Raw genomic sequence first — 22078 nt, forward strand, 5'->3', positions numbered from 1 at the left:
GGCATGGACAGAAACAAGGAGATCCTGGAGCCTAGTCACTTAGGTAATCACTTCCAGCTGGGCAGTTATATTTCAAAATGATTCTGGGACCCCTTGCTAACTACTCCCCAAGGGTCTCAAGCAGTAGTTCTTCAACCTAAATGTCTGATGGAGGATCAGGCAGTGCTCCAATGGAGGAGGAAAGGGGGGGAAGGGAGGCTTCCTTCTTGTGTCCTGGGTGGGAATGGACCATCCGTACATGGATTGGGGGCACGGGAGATGCAGCCCCTTGGCCCTGAGAGGAAGTGACTGAAGAGCTTTCTAACTGTCTCCCTTCAAAGCCGCCAGAGGAAATGGGGCAGGAAGATACCGGCTACACGTCCCAGCAAGAACAAGAGGAGGGTGTAGGGTGGGAGGCCATGTGTGCTCAGTCGGAGTAAAGAACTCGATGGCCTGGCTCATCTCTTCAGAAGCTCCACGATCTCCCCTCGTGCCACTATCAGTCCCTGGCCCGTCGCCAGGGGGGTTGTTGGAGTTGTCCCATACTTAGCAGGGAGCCTCCCACCAGCATGAGAGATAGGCCCCTCCAGTCATGGCTCCCAAGCTCCTCTGGCAGGGCTCTGGGCACCTGTGCTGCCAGGCTGGCGTTCTCCTGGGGCAGTGCAGGAGCAAGCCCGGCTGGAGGCAGGGGCAGCGAAAGGCATCTCATCCCTGCCCCCTTCCTTCCTCCCGCCCCAGACCTGTTGGCCGCCTGTGTCTCACCTTGAGCTGGGACTTAGAGACTTTGCCGCTCTTCTCCACATCCAGGGCTGTGAAGGCATACCAGATGGATTTGAGCAGTTCCTTACGCAGGGCCATGGCCGAGAAGCCTGGGACCCGGAGGCTGCTCTGACACCCAGGAGATCCGGTTTCAGGAAATGCAAACGGCTTTGGAGACCGCAGAAGGGCCATACTACAGAGCACTAGCTCCACCTGCCTGCTCCGAAGTATTCTAGGTTCCTCCTCAAAGGGGAAAGGGGGTGGGTATCTGAGATGAATAAGAGCCGGCCTTATTTGCTTGCCCAGCCCCCAAAATCACAGATCTTACCAGGAACTCCCTTGGCCTCAAGAGTTCCCAAGATCACTCTAGTGACTGAATTCTTTGGTTCCTGGAGACTTCTCGGTGATCCAGAGGAAGAAAGAGATAAAAGATACTTATCCCTAGAAGTTACATGGTTAAGCCTCTGAGCACTCACCTCCTCTCCAATAGGGGCAGAGTAAAGGGGAGTGGGGAAATGGTGTCAAGTAGGCACTTTCTTCATCTTTTCTTCCTATGAAATTATTGAAACCTTTCCCTTTTCCCAACCTCTCCCCCCACTCACACCCCTCCAAGGGTGCTCCTCCAGGGAATTAAAAGCATGATGCTATCCAAACCTCAGGAGAGCTTAACACAGAAGGTCCTTCTTTGACCTCTATGGGAGGTCAACTAGTTCAACTTCATGGGGATCAGGCTCCAAAGGAAAATCAGAGGCACTGATCTTCAGACACTTCCAAGAAGTTGGAGAATAGTGCTACCTAAGTGCAGCAAAGTTCAAGTTATTATTTACTATGGAGGAAGAGAGCTGTCCCCATCCAACAGCCTTCTCTTTGGGCATTTCTAGCACACATACAAAACCTCGGGAAGGTATGTACTTTTAAGTATGATTGTCACCATTTTATAAATGAATGAAGCAGCTCAGCTTCAGGAAGGATTAAGTAATTTGTCCAGTGTCATGCGGCTGGTGGAGTCTTAAAACGTAGGGAATCTTGAACAGCCAGTCCAGTACTACCTCCATGACACTATGTCACTGGCTTGTCCCTCAACATAGGACCTTGCCATCTAGGAGGTATTGAATAATGAGGAAGTGTCACAGGTCAAGCTCTGAGCAAAGAGATGAATATGGGGCTGAAATTCCCCTGGAGTCTGGAAGCTGTAGGTGTAGAGGTGCGTCCTTGAGAAGGGCAGAGGGACTGGGAAGATGGGAGGCCTCTGTCTGGCCAATAAGAACTGACCTATGATGGCCGCGTCACAAAAAGCTAATTCTTATGTATCAATTTGTCTTCTACCCTCACCCCAGCCCTGGTACCTTATCCCAATCATAGAAGAAACACAGGACTTCATGGGCTCCAAGAGAAGATTCAAAATTACTGAGATCAGTGTCTTGCTGCTGGTTCCTATCATGAAGGGTGAATGACTGAATCATATGGAAATTTGGGACTTTTATTAAATAAGCATCCACCCACTCACCATCATCACCCTTAGCAGAAAAAAAAATTATAAAAATGGAATTAAAAAACAAACAAAAACCACACACACACACAAATCTCAAACCCAGCAATCTAAGTGCAGGGACCACTCTTTGCTCCAGCCATAGTATGAGTGGCTGGGTGGTAGGCTGAGGGAGACTGCTTCTTTCTACTTGTCTGCCATAGGCCCCTCAGGAAATTCTTGCCATTTACCTGGACATATTGGCCCCTCTCGACATAGTTATTGCTGTATGTGGCTAGAGGGGCTCCAGAATATTCTCTGGTGGAGCCAGGTGCTCCCCCCTCCCTGCCTCTGCTGGGGCCTCCCACATAGTGGGTAGCAACTATCTGAGGGCAGAAGGCCAGCCCCAAGGCATCTTTGACCTCTACTCACTGTCCTAAGGAAAGGGGTAAGGGACAATAGGGTGTTCTCAAGAGGAAGAGGAGCACCCAGGCAGGCTTCAGTGGGAGCCCCAGGGCAGTCTGATGACCCAATGGGTCCTTCTCACCTTCTGAGGACGTCTAGAACTCCCTAATTTTGGCTGCCACCCTTATTGATGGCAAAACCATTCCCTTTCCCCCAACTATGCTGCTCTCAACACTGCTTTCTCTGGCTCAGCGACCGCTATGTGGCCACCTTCCGTGGTTCATCCACTGCCTGGACGCTTGGAGACAGTGATGCCTGTAGCACATGGCATCTTCTTTGCCACTGTGTGGGACCCAGCTTGCTCTAGGGTCTCAACAGCCACTCTCTGATATAGATGTCTCCAGGGTCACGGCCCCCTGCTGCATGGCTGCAGTAGCCATACTAATGGCCTCCTCCAAAGTCTGCTGCTCCTCCAACTACAGGTGAGTGAGAGGGAGAGAAAAGGAATGAGACTCTTCGTAGACAAAAAATAGGCTTTTTATGTCCTCCAAAGCCTAATATGGTGTTAGTTGTACCTTAAATACTCAAATGCTTGTTGTTTGGTTGATACACGAAGAATAAACATGATCAAGAGTCTTGGAGGGGTAATGGACCTGGGTCATTTTGTAGGGGAAAAGGAATCAAAATCCTAGCAGCATAAAACTTTTGAACTAGACAGGATCTTAGAGATAAGCTAATCTCTCATTCTTTGTCTTCCTTTTACAGAAACGATTACAAACTGAAAACTCAAGAGAGTTTTCTAAGGTGACACAGCTATTCTGCCCAGCAGAAGTTAGACTTTGGAATCTCTTCCAACTCCAAGATGTCATGATCTGCAATTCAGTGAATTACTGGCAGACTAAGGTCTCCTGATTTTGCCCAGTCTTTCCTCCCAATGCCACTAGCACATTACCACTCCAAATTGATGAGAAGCAGTTTCAGGGGATAGGAAGTAGCCATGGCACAGCAGATAGCACACTGAGCTTGAAGTCAGAAAACCTGGGCTAGGGTCCTGGCACTTCTGATACCTGGCCTTAAGGTTAAAAAAATATCTCTCTTCTCAGTTACTGCCATTTGTAAAATGGGAAAAATAGTTTGCATTAATCACCTCACAGAGTTTTCTGGATGGACAAATAAAATAAGATATGTAAAGTTCTTGGTAAACCTTAAAATTGGTACTATGATATAAGACACACAACTATTTTCTGGGAGAGCAAGCTTATCAGAACGGGGCATGGAAAAGATACAAAGAATGATGAATAACACTATGGAAAAGAGTAATGAAGCTGCTGGGAAGGATCTGATAGTATGGAAATAGGAATGGGCAAATCATATTTTTATAATCCTATTTTTGTCTGAGAGAAGGAATAGAATCAGTTTCCTTGAAATAAGTTCTTCCTAAAATTCCTTTTTAAATTTCTTCTTTCTCTGGATTCCAGTAACATCTTGCTCTCTTCCCGGTTCCCTACAGTTCACACACCTGCACTGCAATGTGAGTCCCATTGGCTGTAGCCAACAGTGCCACCTGCTGGTGATGAAGGGATGCTACCGCTGAATCTTCAGTCACCATGGCTCCTGAGGTTATAATGGTAACCTGAAACACAGAAAAGTGTTTTGTTTAGTTTTTCTCCTTTTCTAGCATATTTTCAGACATCCTGGGAAAGGGATATTATAGAAAGATTGAGAAAAGAAACGAGAAAACTATTCAGATTCAGAAGCTAATTGACCTGAGGTTCAGGATTAATCTTTTTGCAGAGTCTAACCTGGCCCAGGGGTTTGAAATCACAGAATTGTAGAACATCAAAGCACTTTGGGAGCTCATCTAATTCTGTTTCTCACAGCCACATTTTACAGAGTACAAAAACAAAGCCCAAAGAAGTAAGGTCCCACAGCAGGTGACTGAGATTATGCAGTAATCTTTAAGATGATACTGACAATGACTTAAGGAATCCCTTTTAGAGCAGCAGGAAGGGCTGTATAATTCCACCCATGGTTGAATGCCTCTACGTACTGGCTGGGTCTCGGTGCCATCAGCGCTGACCATGGTGACTGTATGTGTGCTGGAGGTGGCAAGATCTTCAGGGCTGGGGATGGCCAGGGTCGTGCCACCATGTTGGGTCACCATACTGATGGCACTTCCTAGGGCCTGCAAGTCTTCAGGGGACAGACTGACCTGTGATAAAAGGTTTGAAATAAAAAGATCATCTTGGCTGTAGGTTAAGGTACTGGTTGCTCTTTGTTAGTTGTAGATCAAACTTTTTCTGTAGGGATTATAAAGACATAATCTGTGCCTGCTCTGTTCATAATTCAATAAAACTTCTAGATAACATACAACACATCATGCTAGATACTAAGGGAGATACATAAATGATTAAGAAGGAGACTATATACTAGTCACTAAGGACTAAATGATCCAGCTGATTTGGGATGGAGGACTTTGGCCGAGTTAGGGATTATGGCAGAAAAATACTGAATTTGGGCATCAGAAGACATGGGATTGGAATTTAACCTCTGCCACTTACTCTCTATAATTTTGAGTCATTGTCTCTTCAATGTCAATGATTTTGAGATTTACCTCTAATAATTCTATAAATATCACCAATATTAACAACTTGCCATGTGCACAGCACAGTGTACAATGCCACATGCACAGTATAAAACTGAATGAATATAACTGCATGAAATAAATAGGGAAGAGATATCAATTCCTTTTGACAGATGAGGAAACTGAGGCAGAGAATCTAGGCAACTAAGAATCAGAACTGAGTTGTGGCAAAGGGCTAGAGCTTCCCCTGAGTTTCTTATGTCCTTTTACCATTTTTTTTTTTTTTTTTTTTTTTTTTTTTGCTGAAGCAATTGGGATTAAGTGACTTGCCCAGGGTCACATAACACAGGAAGTGTTGGGTGTTTCAACCCAGATTTGAACTCAGGTCCTGACTTCAGAGCCAGTGCTCTATCCACTATACCATTTAACTGTCCCTATGTCCCTCTATCTTGTTCAGATAGTTAGGAGCTCCCCATTTTAGGAGAGGTGGGAACCAGTGCCATTGGGGCTTTCTGCTCAGAACTCACAAGGACTGGAGTGTCCATCTATGTCTTAGACCTAGCCAGGCTTCTCTTTGGGGACTGTAGTTTCTGCTACCTCCTACAAGTCTATGAAGGTAAAAGGTTTGGAAGCTTGGGGGCCATTACACACACACATCCTGGGGATGTCAACCTCTTCTTCTTAAATAATATGATTTTTGTCAGCAACAGAGGATCTCCCCCTTCCCCCCTGAGCCTGTACCTGTTGGGTGCCATCCTGGGTGATCAGGGCCACCTGAGGTGCCCCATCCTCCTCTGTCACCATGGTCACCTGTGCTGGGATGTCACTCTCCTCTTTCACCTCTGATAGGAAAGTGATGTGAGACCTTTTGGGTGGGGGGCTCTCCTCAGCTGCAGAAGCAGCTAGGGGAGGGAGGGGAGGTACCTGTTAGTTTCTGGTCAGAATACCAAAGCCTGATTTTCCCCTCTCCCCTGAACATCCTGGCCCTGCTTCCTGGGGGCGCTGGTGCCAGGGTGTGTGGTGAGCCCTTGCCCCTCACCTTCCAGCTGCTGCTGCTCATAAAGGGCCTGTTCACTTTCCTCGGTAGCTTCCAGCTCACCATGGGCGCTGCGCTTGTGCATGGCCAGGGTGGAGGTCTGCCGGTAGGTCTTGCCACAGCTGCTGCAGGTGTACGGCTTGCAGTGTGTGTGCACCACGTGGTGCTTATATAGGCTTGAGTACTCAGTGAAGCGCTTGCCGCAGCCCGGCACGGTGCAGACGTACGGCTTCTCCCCTGGGGACACTGGGCTGTGAGGGGGGTGGGGACTAGGGCTGGCAAGGGGGGAACTAGGGGGACAGAGAGGGGAGGATGGGGCTGGTGAGTGAGGAACTGAGGGGCAGAGGTGGTGAGAGAACTAGGGGGACCAAGCAAGGAGATGGGACTGTGAGAGGAAAACTAGGGGGACAAAAGGTAGAGGCATGGGGCTGTGAATGGAGACACAGGGCCTGGTCCAGGGTGCTAGAGTTGATAAGGGATGAGTAGGTAGGATGGAGGGAGAGATGTAGCCATCAAGTGGAAAATGGGATAAATGCTTATTTGTGGACTTGACATGGGGGTGAGAGAGAGGATGTGCACTGAGAGGACAACATGAAGCCAATGAAGGGGAAGGTATACAAAGTTTTGGGGAAGTGACATGCAAGGCTAAGGGTGTGGGCCCTGAAACCAGGAGATGGGGAAAATAACGTGAGGGACTGGTACATACAAGAGTGCCATGGCAGGTGGACAGAGGAGGACAAGGGGAATATTACTATCTACCTTTCCCCCACCAGTTCCCATCTTAGTTTCTCTTCTGGGGCTATTGCTGGAAAGGGAAGAACTTGGTATAGGTAGTAGAGGAGCAGGTAACTGAGAGCTACCTTTGTGGACCTAGTCAAAATGGGGGCGCTCATTAACAAAAATAACCCCACCAAGCTCAAGGCAATGATTCAGCTAGAACACTAACCTTCCTACCCATCATGGAATACGCAATAGGGAAAGATTGTCAGATTATGAAATGAGAAAATTGCCTAGGTCAAGAGAAGCTGGAATCCCTGGAAATGGGGTTAAGGTGAGAAAGGGTCCTAGGCTGGAGCTAGGGAGGGCTCTTGGGTGCCAGCTGTCCCACCTGTGTGAATGCGCACGTGGTTCTTGTAGTTGGTGGCACTGGTAAAGCCACGGCCACAGTGGGGCTCCGGGCAGGTGTAGGGCCTCTCCCCTGTGTGAGTGCGGACATGTACCTTTCGGATGTTAGATGTAGTAAAGGATCGGCCACAGCCCTCAACAGGGCATCGAAATGGGCGTTCACCTGTAGGAGAGCAGGACAAATTTGGTAGGCAGAGGGGGAAACATTTTGTCCCCAGGGTTTGCAGCATGAGAGCACTCTATGTTTGAGAAGATGGTAAAAGTTGAGATGGAGATAGCTTTTTTTGAGAATGGAATCATGCTTGGAAGGAATGGGGCAGCATAAAGGGGACATTATAGGCTATAGTGCCAGTGAGCAAGGAGGACTGGAATGACAGGCAGAAGCCCACCGGTATGGGTGCGGACGTGCTTCTGCAGGTCTCCTGATGTCTTGAAGGCCTTGTTGCACAATTCCTCTGGGCACTTGTATGGCTTCTCACCAGTGTGGGTGCGCACATGGCTCTTCAGACCATACCCTATGGGAGGGGAAAAATGTGTATCAACTGAGAATTCCTGGAGCCCTAACTTCTCCTAGAGCTTTCCTTAACTATTCTTCTCTTTTCAATATGGACATTATAATTATCTACTCCAAAGGCTCAAGATCCTTATGTGCTCTTAGTTCCAGCTTTCCCCAACCTTAAACCCTGGTCCTCTGAGTTCTTGACCTTTAATCCCTCAACTTAAGAGGCCCATGTCCTCCAATCTGTGATTGTTCACATAGTCCTACCTCTCTCTTTCCAGGCCAATTTCAGTCACTGATAGAATTACAGAATTGGAAAAGATCTTAGAGATAATCTCAGCTCTGATCCTAATTTCATAGACAAGGAAACTGAGGCTTAGAGAGAGGAAGTGATTTTTCTCAAGTAACTGAGTCAGAATGTGGCCCATGCAAGATGAGTTCTCTCGATTCCTAATACAGTGTTCTTTCCAATAGAATATGCTACCTCTTATTCCTGGGAAGAGGATTCCTCCAGAGACACTATTTAGAAACCAAAAAAGCCCCACCCGGTGAAAGATTGTTTTTAGATAGGTTCTGATTTTGGATTAGGGCCATGAGGTGGTACAGTGGACAAAGTATAGAGCTGGAATCAGGAAGAAGTGAGTTCAAATTCAGCCTCAGACAAGTCACTTAACTCTGTTGACCTCAGTTTTCTCATCTGTAAAGTGAGCTGGAGATGGAAACAGTATACTATTTTAATATCTTTGCCCCCTCAAAAACCAAACCCAATTGAGGTTATAGTCAGAAATGACTGAAATGAACAACAAGAAGAAGCAACATCTTGAATTTCCTTCAGTTCTTCCCAAGTGACCTGATGATGCAGTTCCTTCCCATCTGTAGAACTCCCAGACCCATCTTGATTGTTTTACCTGTGGCAAAGGCCTTTCCACAGCTGGGGAAGTCACACCTGTATGGCCGATCACCTGTGTGGGCTCGTTCATGTACCTGTGGGGTCAGGAAAGAAAGTGATCTTCTAGATCACTCTATTCTGCAAATGGAATCCTGCAAGATTCAACTCCACCAAACAAGATATGCCCTAACTTACCAGTACTGAGTACTCTTCCCCTCTTTCTAGTTTCTTTTGTTTGCTCCCCATTAGATTGTAAGCTCTTTGAAGGCAGGAACTGAATTTTTTATTTTTCTTATTTGTATCCTCAGTGCTAAGCACAGTGTCTGGCACACACTAGGTACTTAATAAATGCTGACTGAATTGAATTGAATATCCTATTTCAGACAGAAGATATTTGGAATGGTGGTGTGTTACCATGTGATGCCATGGAAGAAGCCCTAAAATTGGAGCCAGAAGACTATATTAAAACTTCAGCTGTTACTGATTGAAAGCAAGAACCTCTCTTAGCTTTGATTTTTCACTTGAAAAAATGGGGACAACCACTTCACAGGGTAACTTTATCATGGGTATATCAAGTCCTCTGTAAGCAGAACAGTTTGGAAGTCTGAGCTCTGATTTTTGTCTCATCTCCCCTCCAGCCCACAAAGACAGAAGTGACTTCTAGAGATGTCCAGAGTGGTACAGGAGAACACTGCACAGGTATTAAAAAGGACCACCTATCAGTGAGGAGCCAGAGAATGGAAGAAAATGTTTGTCATAATCGCCAGGTAGACAGTGGCAAAGCAAATGATGATGTGTTGGGCTTAGAGCCAAAAAGACTGTTCAAATCTGACCTCTGACACTTACTAGTTACGTGGCCTTAAACAAATTACAACTATTGTGATCCTATTTTCTTATCTATAAAATGAGAATGATAACTCTAGTGTTCACCTTACAAGTTTATTATGAGGTCAAAGGAAATTATATATTTATATATGGTATTAAGAAAACTTTAAGATACTATAGAAATGTCAGTTTTTAAGATCTTATTGATATACTTTGTTTTTAAAAATAACCTTAGATTCCAAATATATCCCTCTTCAGAAAGCCATCTCTGAAAACAAATAAAAGAGAGGAAAAAGCAGTTCAGCAAAACTAATATATCAACTAAATCTGACAGCGTAAAAAGTGTTCCACACCTTCAGTACACCTCTGCAGAGATGGGAGGGAAAAACTTTTTCTTCTTTCTCCTAGCTTGAACATAATAATTAATGTTAATGTTCATTACTAATGTCAATTGTTATTTACAATCACTTCTTTACTCCATGGAATCCAGAAGAGGTGTTTTCAAAGATGTAAAAGATCCTTTGGTGGCCTTCTCCATGGCTTATGTCTCTTAGTCTTTTGCAGACTACCTGACTCAAAGGAAAACCAGAACCAAAGCTGCCAAAAAGCTGATTTGGGTTCAATATGAAGAACTTTCTAACACAATGATAACATTCCAGAATATAATAGGTTGCTTCCAGAGGTAGTAGGTTTCCTATCACTGGAGGTATTTAAACAGACGTTGGCTGGATAATTGTCAGAGATATTAAAAAGATTCCTTCTAAGGGTTTGAGGAAGAGTTTTGTACTATAAAAAAGTAGTCATGTGAAGCAGAAGAATAAGAGGTGTATTCTCTTTTATAGAAAAAAAGTAATTCTGGCTCTTAGAGGTCTGCAGGGGTTAGAGAGGGACTTTTAGGCATCTGGCAGCTCTAGAGTCCCTCTAGAGAGACTTTTCTATCACCTCAAATAGAGACTTTTCTTTCTATATGCTCCTGTGTCCCTGCAACTCCTATTCCTACATTGAGCCCTTACCATCTCACATAGTAATGGATTGAATAATAAGGAAGAATATACCAGGGATGTTCTACTCCATTTTGGCTAGATTGAAAGGACTGAGTTATAGCCCCAGGAATAGCACACAAAGCCATGTGCTGACAGACTTACTTTCAAGTGATGAGCAGTGGTATAAAGGCGGCCACAGCCCTTGTATCCACAGCGAAATGCTCTATCTCCAACTTGCTGCCCTTTGCCATTGTGAGGGGGCTGGCTATTGTGCAGGACCTACAAAGGAGAACTGGAAATCCTCACTCCCATTCTCTGGCCTGAGGGGAGTGGAGGACAAAGAGGGCAAAACAAATGAGTCAGTTGGCATAGTTCAGGTTGAAGAAATGTGATGTGGCCTGCTAGGGAACCCTGAGTGAGTTAGTCGCCTTGTAAGAGACAGAACTAGGCAGGTCTGTTGTGGGGCATGCTGCAAAAGAAAAGAGTAGTTACATTTACTCTGGGATGAAAACTGGAGGAACACTGTAATTAAGGCAGAATAGAAATCCTCAGGCAGTCATGTGAGCTGCAAAGTATTGGCACAGTCCTAGCCGGCCTGAATGAGCTCCCTATCCCAGACTTCTAAATGAACATCACATACCTGGGAAGCAGCAACACCAGACTCATCCAACTTCAACTGAGAATGGACACTGTCCTCCACATCAGACACCTGGGGTTAGAAGAAGCATGAATGTGGGTGTTCCCTATCATGTACATGAAGACTAAGTGACCCCCCCAAGATTCTGAGAAACCTAAGACCAATAAATAAAAGTAGCATTCCCACGCTCATATTTTAAAGCTTAGTAAACATTTTAAAAATGTAGCCAAAGCACTTAGTAAATCTTAAGGGCTACTTCACTATATCACCTGCCTCACTTTCCCCTCCAGAGCCATCTGGGTCTAGTGGCCAGAAATAGATCAGGATGACTAGCAATGGCCCTCTTCTCTTACATAGACATGCTCTGGTTATGACTGTTCCTTTGTTCTAAAGTAACATGTCTTCTTTAGAATCCCTACCTATTGAGAGATGACTTTCCCAAAGAGCCACGAGAGAGAGAGAGAGAGAGAGAGAGAGAGAGAGAGAGAGAGAGAGAGAGAGAGAGAGAGAGAGAACACAAAGGGGAAAGAAAACAGAAGGGCTGCTGATTTAAATGACCATCCCAAAGAATATGAGCATGAATCGTCTGTCTAGTCCTTCTCAGACATAAGTCACTTTCAGCCTCAAACACTGCGGCACAGCCTCCTTTGCAATCAGGTTAGACAAAGCCCTGTGCAAACAGCTGTTGCCCAGTGGTGACTAATCAGCCCATGCCCCATGAGGAAGGGGAGGTTCCCAGACTAGTGCCCATCACCCCTCCATCTCCCGGAGACTGGTGTGTGCTGCAGGAAGCAAAGAGGAGATCGGGGAATGGAGTTGAGGGGCAGACTTTCTTTGGTTGCCAGTTAGCACCACACCTTGCTGGCATACTGCTCCAGGGCCACCACAGCATCTGCACTGAAGGCTTCATCTTCCTCCGTTGCCAGATCCTCTAGGCCCACTTCTGTCTGTACAGCCAGGACTGTGCTCTCAGAGGACATGGCCACTGGGTGGTGAATGTAGGCAGTGGAACCATCTTCCAGTTGGACAGCTTCCAGTGCACTAGGGTCATAGCCCTCTGAGAAGAAGAAAAGAAAGGGTACTGTTAGCACACAGTTGAGTAGCAACTACTGCTTTAAGATAGTATACATCATCTCATTTGGAAGGATTTCTTTCTTCTATGAGGACTGACACTGTGGATAGTTTTTATTCTCCCTAGAGAAAAAGAACATTGGATCACCCCTTTCTCAAAACAAGGTCTTCTAAAGAACCTTGCTGAGTAAGTAAACATTTTCAGTGATTTTTAAATCTCACCTCCCTGGAGAACAATGATCCAACAACAAGTAGGAGGGAGTATAAAATCATAATCTGTAGATTATTAGATATTCAGGGATACTGTTGTTTTGCAACAATAAAGACCTTGTGGCATCTTACCACCCTTTACACTCACACTTACCCTAGCCCCCTGCAAATTCCTAGGAGTGAAGATAGTGTTTGGCTCTACATCACCCCCTTTCCCTCCAGTCCCCCGCTGACATGCACCTTTGGGTGTGCGGTGTATATAGGCCATGCTACCATCTTCCAATTGCACAGGCTGTCCATCTTCAAAGGAAAGAGATTCTATAAAAGCAAACAAACAAAAGAAATGTGACCAATGATTCCCTTGCCTAAGATCTTTTTTCACATCTATTTCTAAGGCAGTTGTCTCTGAGCCTCAGAAAAGTCCTCACTTTAGAAGCCTGTCCCAGGCTATCTTTTTTAAGGTCTCCTCACCTTTCTCAACTGTCACTTGATGGATATAGGCTGTGGTTCCATCCTCGAGCTGAATCACTTGCCCTTCAAGTAGCTTCTCTCCTATAACAATGGAAATGAAGGGAAGTTGTTCAATGAATAAAAAATGACTAGCCTAATGGGTTAAAAAATAGTGTTATAGCAAGAATCTATCTTTTCTCAGTATGGGGGAGGGTACTGATGCTCATTTCCCTCCCCTACATTATAACCCCTAACTTGTGTGAATGAAGAAATCTGGGGCTATCTCTGTTTATGAAACAGGAATTCTTGAGACTTCTTCGTGTCATTCTTTTTGCCCATGTGTTCCCAGGCCAATATAAAGTGAAATAGAAAGGCCAACTAAAAGTTACTGAAATAACTGCTAGGGGAAGATAAAACACGCCCTTAATAGCTAACAGTTCATAGTAATTCAATTATGTTCAACAAACATTTATTAAATAAATAGCTGTTATTTGCCTGGGACTGTGCTAGGTGCTGAAAATATAAAGACAAAAATGAAAGTATATATGCCCCCTCAAGGAGCTTAATTTTGGGGCAGGAGGAAAGTACTAACAAATGGATACATTAGGAATGGATTCCTACAACAAGTGACATTAAGATCAGCTTTGAATGGACTTATGGAGAGATGTGGAAGAATAATATTTCAGGTTTGGGGCATATGAAAACTTATGTATGGAAAATAGCAAGAAAGTTAGTTTGGTTGGAACATAAAAGTGCATGAAGGGTGGTAACATAAAATAAAAATGAAAAAATAAACTTAGATTTGAACTTGGGTCCTCCTGAATTCAAGGCTGGTGCTCTATCCACTACGCTACCTAGCTGCCCCCGAGCCCAACTATTTAATCATTAGTTATCATATTTACTCATATGATTTTCCCTGCTGCTATTTAACGTTAAATTAGGAAAATATTATGTGATAAGTTGGTCTTGGTCAACTGCTATCTTTCATAATTTTCATAAATCTTTGGTATTCTCATTCCAACATACTGTAAAAGGGGAGTTAATGTCATAATATTACCTAGTAAGCAGTGGAAAAATTAAGCAGAACCCAGAATTCTTAAAATTCTTGCTTCTCTTTGTCTCAATCCATTCCAGAAAATGTTACTTTTAGCAAAAGATTATTAGAAGAGAAAGAATGAGTATGATGAGTGTGTGTGTAAGAGTGTAATTGTATTTCTGACAAGTCCCAATAAGAGAGGGAAAACATAGGAAAACATAGGGTAGTATTTACATTTAGAATTTGCTTTTTTTTTTTTTTTTTAAGTTTCAGGTTCAGAGTTTGAGTACATTTTATCCAGGAAAATGAGGATCAGGTAGTTAATGGAAGATAGGAGATAGAGTGTAATCCCAAAATGTTTTTGTCTGGACAAAGACAGAAAATATGGAGGGGGAAGTTGAATGCAAAAGTGGAATGGGGGGGCAGCTAGGTGGCGTAGTGGATAGAGCACCAGCCCTGAATTCAGGAGGACCTGAGTTCAAATCTGATCTCAGACACTTACACTTCCTAGCTGTGTGACCCTGGGCAAGTCACTTAACCCCAGCCTCAAAAAAAAAAAAAAAAAAAAAAAAAAAAAAGTGGAATGGGTTACCCTGAGAAGCTGAAGCTTCTTCATAATTGTAAATCTCCAAATGAATGTTGGGGGAACAGCTTTTTGTAACTGAATGTTGCAAAAGAGATTCCTACTCAGTTTTAGTTTGGAATAAAAAACCTACAGAGTACATTCTAATTCTGAAATGGTGATTATTGAGCGACTCTGCCCTCTCATCCACTTCAGAAGGCTGTTGGATATTCTTTTCATTTTGACCCTGTGAGAACAAGATGTGTTTTGCTAATTGTTCTAAAGTTCCTGAGAAGTTTCTGGTGGTAGATAAAGTTACAATTTCAAAATAATTGAATTATGTAAGAGAAGTAGTTTTTCTCCAGATTTTCTTCTAAAAACAAGAACAGAATCTGTGAAAAGGAAATCAATAAAAATGGAAATCTAAGAAGTAAGTTTGAAATATCATTTCAGAAGCCCTGATAGTGAAATGATACTTATAATATCACCCCTGAGACATTGCAGAACTCCTTATTGTTCTAAAGAATCATATTCAACCTAGCTTCAGAAAAGAGTCTTACATGGCCACAGATACACAAGATGGAAATAATTACTTGGCTGTTCACAATACTGTGACTGGGTTTATGCATCAGAATGGAGTCAAAAGGATACATAGGCAGATTGGAATAAACATGAATTTTTCAAGCAAAGTAAAGTAATTTGTCTATTACTTTATACAGCAGAAGACTGGATCATGAGAACTATTTTTAATATGGAACTGGTTTGCAATAGGAAATAAATATTATCCTGGAAATAGTCTCTAAGCTTTTTTACTGTATTTGCAATAGAAGGAAAGATATCAGAGGCTATTATTGCATAGCTCACATGCCATTCCCTTCTCTTCAGATCTGGACTGTACTCCCTCTTCACCTCTTTTTTCTTAGAATTCTTAGCTTCCCACAATCCCAGTAGAAGCCACACCAGCACAGCCTGGAGCTCCTAGGACTTTGTTACTTTAGCACACTAGATCTTAAAGATACAGTGAAGTGGACATGCCTAATAGTTCCAGGGCAGAAAAGAGGGCTTGTGATCAGGTCCCTAGAAGGATTTCTGAAGAAAGCTTGGGACAAGGTACTCTTTACCCTGGAAATAGAGCGCTAATGTAATAAAGAGTTAAATGACAAGTAATAGGCTAGAAAAATGAGCAGACAACAAAAACAGTTTCTAATCATAGAAAGATATTTATGGTGACAAGGAAGTTCAAAACACATTCAAAAAAAAAAAAAAAGATAACAAAGTCAAAGCTTCTATATCCAAGACCTCTAAGAAAAATAAGAATTGGTCTCAGGCTATGGAAGAACTCAAAAGGGATTTTGAAAATTAAGTAAGAGAGACAGAGGGAAAATTAGGAAAAGAATTGAGAGGGATACAAAAGGAAAAACAAAAAGCTAACGAGGAGAAGAATGCCTTAAAAAGCGAAATTGGCCAAATAGGAAAGGAGGTACAGAGCTCATTGAGGAAAATAATATCTTAAAAATTATAATTGAGCAAATGGAAGTTAACAACTTAATGAGAAGATACAAAAAAAAAAAAAAAAAAAAAAGGAAAAAATAGAAATAAAAAGCGAAATATTTCATTGGAAAAACAACTAATCTAGAAAATAGATCCAGGAGAAATAATTGAAAAAGTATTGGTCTACCTAAGAGTCATAATCAAAATGAGCTTGGCCATCATTTGTCAAGAAATTATCAAGGAAAATTGTCTCGCTATTCTAGAACCAGAAACTGAAAGAATTTATTGATGACTTCCTGAAAGAGATTCCAAAACAAAAACTCCCAGGAATATAATAACCAAATTCCAGAACTCCCAGATCAAAGAGAAAATATTGCAAATATCCAGTTTCTACACCAAGGGCTTGGAATTTGATATTCAAGAGAACAATGGAGCTAGATTATAACCAAGAATCACCTACTCAGAAAAACTGAGTATAATCCTTCAGAGGAAAAGATGGCCATTCGATGAAATTGAGAATTTTCAAGCTTTCCTGATGAAAAAACCAGAGCTGAATAGAAAAAGTGATTTCAAACACAGGACTCTGGAGAAGCATATGGAAATGATCAGAATAGTGATAATATAAGGAACCTAATAAGGTTTATCTATTTACATTATTACATAACAGGATGATACTTGTAACTCATTAGAACATTCTTATTACCATGGCAGTTTGAAGGAGTATATATGTATAGATTGAGAGCACAAATGTGAGTTGAATATGAAGGCATAATATCTTTTAAAAATGATGAAATTAAGGGGTGAAAGAAGAATGTATTAAGAGAAAGGGAGAAATAGAATGGTGTAAATTATCTGCCATAAAAAAGGTAAGAAGACTTTTATTTGGAGGGGAAAAATGGGAGAGAAGATGAGAGAACGTTACTCTCATCAGAATTGTCTCAAAAAGTATAAAAGAGAGGGCATTTCAGGAAGGGAATTGTCAGTAGCAATCACTTTTGAGGAGGGACAAGATGAAAGGAGAAAGAGAATAGAATAAATGGGGGAAACAACAATTAGAAACAGTTATTATATAAATAATTTTGAAGCAGGTTTCTCTGATAAGGCCTCATTTCTCAAGTACAGAGAGAACTGAGTCAAATTGATATTTAAAAAATAATAAAAGCTATGCCCCAATTGATAAATGATCAAAAGATATGATCAATGCTCAAAGAGGTATAAATTCATGCATATCCTTTGACCTAACAATACTAACCAACTACTAGGCACAAACACCAAACGAGATTAAAAAAAAAAAAGAAAAAAGAAAAAAGAAAATAACCTATATGTACAAAAAATATTTATAGCAGCTCTCTTCTCAGGGCAAAAATTTGGAACTGAGAGGATACCCATCAACTGGGGAATCGCTGAATAAATTGTGGTATGTATTTGTGATGGAATACTATTGTTCTATGGGAAATGATAAACAAGATGCTCTCAGAAAAAACCTGGACAGTCTTCTATGAACTCAAGCAAAATGAAATGTAGCAATATTTTGGAATAACCAGCTATAAATGATTTTTGCTATTCTCAGCAGTACAATGTGTGCAGCAATACATATCTACTCTGAAGGATTTATGATGAAAAAATCCTATCCATATCCCAAGGAACTAATTGTATCTGAATACAGACTGAAGCATTCTCTCTCTCTCTCTTACTTTATTTTTCTTGAGTTTTTTTTTTTTTTCTCATTAGCATGGGAAATCTATGTTTTTCTTTCACAACATGACTTTTATGGAAATGTTTTACATAACTTTACATGTGGTTTCTTAATTGGGAGTGGGGATAAGGGAGAGAGCCTGAAACTTAAAAGCTTTAAAAACAAATGTTAAAAAGTTGTTTTAAATGCAACTGGGGAAAAATATTAAATAATTTTTTTTAAAAGAATTTTTAGCTTTTTTCAAGGTTCTGTTTGCAGGCCATTTTCTACAGAATGCTTTTCCTTTCTGAGAGTATTCTCTCCCTCCTCCAATTATACTGTTTATATACTGTATTTTCCAGTAAAAATAAGCCCTTGGAGGGCAGAGATTATTTAATTTTAATAATTTAAGATACATTTAAATAATTATTTACATTTAAGTAATTTAAATACATTTCAAATAAATAATTTTAATTTTTCTTTATATCAAGGGACTAAAGCAAATGCCTTGCACATAGTACATGCAGCTAGGTACCATAATGGATAGAGAGAACTGGGCTTGGAATCAGGAAGACTCATCTTCATGAGCTCAAATCTAGCCTTATACACACATTAACTGTTTTATCCTGAGCAAGTTACTTCATCCTGTTTGCCTCAGTTTTCTCATTTGTAAAATAAGCTGGAAAAGGAAATGCAAACCAATGCAATATCTTTGCTAAGAAAATCCCAAATCGGGTCATGAAGAGTCAGATACAAGTGAACACTAACATTAATAAATCCTTATGGAATTGAATTGAATGTTCTAAGTTAGAAAGAGAGAACTCTCCCTTTGGTAATCAAGGTCAGACATTTCCCCGCCTCTGAATCTGACATGCAATTTCACTGGAACAGGGAACTCCCAAAGAAGAAGTACATGCTCTCATGTGGGGAAAACTGCCCATCTAAGTTTACAAACATGTGTGATATACAGTATGCCTTAAAAGTAGGACCTGTATATATATCTTCCTGTTCCAAACCAGCCTCTTCATCAGTTATAATACATTGCCTCTTCAGATTATGTCATCTCAAAACAAGATGAACTCCTCAATCTAGAGGCAATGTCCTGAAATATGCTTCCAAAAAGATTAAAGTTTTTAAGGTAGGATCCCATGGATTAAGATTCTTCAGGGGAAGTAAATCTAGGAAATTTGAAAGATGCTTAAGTATTACATTCTAAAGACTCAAATTGGTTGTTGTTTGTCCTTTGTTTTAAAAGAGGACCCAAATGACATCACCATTTTGGGTCAAGGTACAGTATGTACCTTGGCTGTGACTGATCAGACCAATGAGTCTGAAAGGCTCTATTACAGATTGAAAATAAATAGTTCACATGAATAATTGGAGTATAAACATTTCTAAATTTTCACATTTCATGTTTCTTTTGAGCTATTGCAATTCTACTTTGCTCATAGAGTATAGTGCCTTCTTTGATGCAGTCATGCTATGCTGTGAAGTCCTTTGCCCATGTCTCCAATAGACAATTGATTCCAAAGTTCTTCAGAGAGTGACTTTGAAAGTATCCTTGTATTGCTTCTTCTGGCTTTCATGTGAGTGTCTGCCTTGTGTTGGTTTTATGTAAAATAAGTCTATTAGGCAAACATAATTTTGGCATTTGAAAAATGGCCAGTCCCTCAGAATTGTGCTCTCTGCAGTAGAGTTTGAATGCTTCAAATTTAGCTCAAGAAAGGACTTCAGTGTGCAGTACCTTACCTTGACAAGTGATCTTCAGGATCTTCCTAAAACAATTTAATGGAATCAAAATGGAAACAAAATCAATGGAAGTGATCTGATTTCCTGATATGCTGCTGCGAGGAAGTCAGCAGAGGTCTATAGACCTTCAGTTTGGTAGGCAGTCTAGTACCTCTTTTCTCCCATACTTTCCTTTGGAACCTCTCATACACTGAGCTAACTTTAGCAATGTACATGTCAACTTCATTATCAACATGTATATCCCTGGAAAGAATACTGCTAGATTAAATGAACTTTACCCTGTGCATTCAAAATCTCTTCATTTGCAATAAACAATGGTTCCACATATAGATGGTGTGGTGCTGGCTGGTGGAGACACTATATATATATTTTTTATGTTAATTGTGAGGCCAAAATTGGCACAAGCAGCAGAAAATCAATCCACTTTTAGTCTTGGTATGAAGCCTTTTCAAGTTAAGTAATTTTTCTTAAGGGCAGTAAATGACAGTGATGCCATTTTCATCCTCATGGAAGACGTCATAGAATGTTACTGACTATCATGCTAAAAACCATGGGACCAAGCCACAGTCTTGCTTCACTTCACTGGTGACTGAGAAAGTGTGAGAACCACTGTTCATTATCCAGAATCTATGCAAATTGATACACAATATTGATGAACTTGTCTGAGTAACCAAATTTTGTCATAATTTTCCACAAGTTCTCATGACAGACAGTATCAAAAATCTTGGTCAGATTGACAAATGTATAGACCTTTGTTCTATTCCTGGCATTTATTTTTCCACCAGTGTTTCTTTCTTTCTTTTTTTATGAAATACTGGTAGAAAAAGAATCATCAAAGACGGGAGACAAGCTTCACTTGGAGTGGATAGGAGCAGGATCACTGATCTCAGAGAGGAAACAGAGTTGCTGAATTTTTATATCTTTTCTGCAAAGGAAATGGAAATTACAGAACATAAATGACTTATGGGGTTGATATGCAAGAAAAGTAAGAAGATAATAATCTAACACCTATTTGCCTTTGATCCCTTTAAATCATTGACTCAGATGAAAGACCTTTTTGAATCTGGAAAGAGCTAGAAGAGGGGATGATTATCATAGGTATTTGAAAGATCATGGAAAAGCAGGAGAGGTACCACAAAATTTAAAAAGGATAAATGTTTTAAAAGAAGGAAGAGAAGATAATCTGTGGGGGGAAAAAAAGAAGCCAGTAAGCTTGATTTCTATTCCTGGGAAAATTCTAGAAGAGGTCATTAAAGAGATAATTGGTAAATATCTATATAAGAAGCAGTGAGGATAGAGCCAGTCCAACTTTATCAATAAGAGATCAAGCCAAATGTGACTTTTTCATCTGTCTAATTTTCAAAAGTCTAATTCAAAGTATCTATTTTTTATAGTAGAACATTATAGGCTCTAAAGAGCATACTCTAGTCATGTGGTTACTGATGAATGCAAATGTAGTTTGTTTTTGCATCACTTAACCATTAGGAGAACTGCAAAATTATTCAATTAACATCCTCTGTCCTTTTTATGTAGATATTAGAGCTCTAGTAGCTTTATGTACAACTGTAGCCAAAAGTCACCTCAGAAGAATAAAAAAAGCCCACAACAAACCTAAACTATGCAGGATTTCTGTTGCTCAAAATTTCTACTTACACAATTCCATCTCTAATATCAACCAAAAAATATTTCAGTTGTTGGGGTAGTTATCAAGAATTACTTTTAGCTTTTTGTGAACATTCAGGATCTTGGATTTAAGTGGTCCAATTCAGTATGCTCAGTGGTTCTGAAATGCAAAATTACTGAGCTTACTTGGTTTCACGTAGAAACAATTAAGATCTGAAGAAGTAGACATGTAAGGCTGTTGTATTTATTTCCAGTTACTCCTTCCTGGAGCCAAAGCTATTCCTTTGCACAGGGTTTTAGAATCTGTTCCTCTCTTCTCCACCAAGGAGCTCATCTTTTAAAGCTTAGCTCAAGTCTCCCTTTTTCTGTAAAGCTTTCCCCAACTATATGATTCTACAGTGATCCCAACTTCTCCTGCACTGCCACAGAAACCAGCATACCCTGCCTTGCAATTCTAGTTATTGTTTCAGTCATGTATGATATAACTCTTGGGTAATGAGTTATCTCATATCACATAGGAAATCAGCCTCAATTCTAACTATATAATAATATCTTATAGTTTATCTCCTCAAGCATGCTGTGAGCTCTGATTCCAGAAACTAAGTAGCAGTTTCTTTTTACCCTTCTCCCCCAAAAGTTTCTTACTCTAGCACATAGCAGTACTCAACAAATACATGTTGACTGATCAATTTTATCAGAATGATATTGAGTTCCTTCATGGGAATGTTGAAATAAGGAATACAAGCAAAGGCACCATAGTGGACTTGGGGGACATGCTTGAATCCTGGTTCTGCTCTTTGGATATATCTCACCTTCTGGGAGTCACTGTTTTCTCTTGTTTAAAACACGAGGACTTGTGAAATAATCTCTAAGTTCCCTAACAGATCTAAATGCTATGATCTTATGGTTATAGAGAAGTACAGTGGAAAAAAGACTTGGAGTGAAAAAGACCTAGATGTGAATTTCCACTTCTGATATTTGCTATACAATCTTGGACAAGTCATTTAAACTCTTTTAGTTTC

The 22078-nt window shown here is 41.2% G+C and overlaps 2 protein-coding genes across 4 annotated transcripts in view; both read right to left on the reverse strand.

The window, feature by feature from the left end:
- Positions 1–1006, reverse strand: part of DEF6 (DEF6 guanine nucleotide exchange factor) — a 41960-nt gene extending 40954 nt beyond the window's left edge. Inside the window, exon 1 of one of the 2 annotated variants that reach the window (XM_074311188.1) lies at positions 742–999. In XM_074311188.1, the coding sequence (XP_074167289.1) occupies positions 742–930 (189 nt within the window). In that variant the 5' untranslated portion in view covers positions 931–999. Of the gene's footprint in view, positions 1–741 lie in introns of both variants that reach the window. The other variant, XM_074311189.1, reaches the window with a different exon arrangement.
- Positions 1007–2200: 1194 nt separating this feature from the next.
- ZNF76 (zinc finger protein 76) overlaps positions 2201–22078 on the reverse strand; it is a 29258-nt gene continuing 9380 nt past the window's right edge. Inside the window, exons 3-15 of one of the 2 annotated variants that reach the window (XM_074311191.1) lie at positions 12942–13022; positions 12711–12788; positions 12047–12246; positions 11193–11261; positions 10715–10831; positions 8764–8839; positions 7746–7871; positions 7340–7519; positions 6235–6468; positions 5937–6037; positions 4662–4823; positions 4131–4244; positions 2201–3087 (exon numbers count right to left, since the gene is read on the reverse strand). In XM_074311191.1, the coding sequence (XP_074167292.1) occupies positions 2983–3087; positions 4131–4244; positions 4662–4823; positions 5937–6037; positions 6235–6468; positions 7340–7519; positions 7746–7871; positions 8764–8839; positions 10715–10831; positions 11193–11261; positions 12047–12246; positions 12711–12788; positions 12942–13022 (1643 nt within the window). In that variant the 3' untranslated portion in view covers positions 2201–2982. Of the gene's footprint in view, positions 3088–4130; positions 4245–4661; positions 4824–5936; positions 6098–6234; positions 6469–7339; positions 7520–7745; positions 7872–8763; positions 8840–10714; positions 10832–11192; positions 11262–12046; positions 12247–12710; positions 12789–12941; positions 13023–22078 lie in introns of both variants that reach the window. The other variant, XM_074311190.1, reaches the window with a different exon arrangement.

This window comes from Sminthopsis crassicaudata, chromosome 4 (genome assembly GCF_048593235.1).
Source record: "Sminthopsis crassicaudata isolate SCR6 chromosome 4, ASM4859323v1, whole genome shotgun sequence".
Classification (NCBI taxonomy): domain Eukaryota; kingdom Metazoa; phylum Chordata; class Mammalia; order Dasyuromorphia; family Dasyuridae; genus Sminthopsis; species Sminthopsis crassicaudata.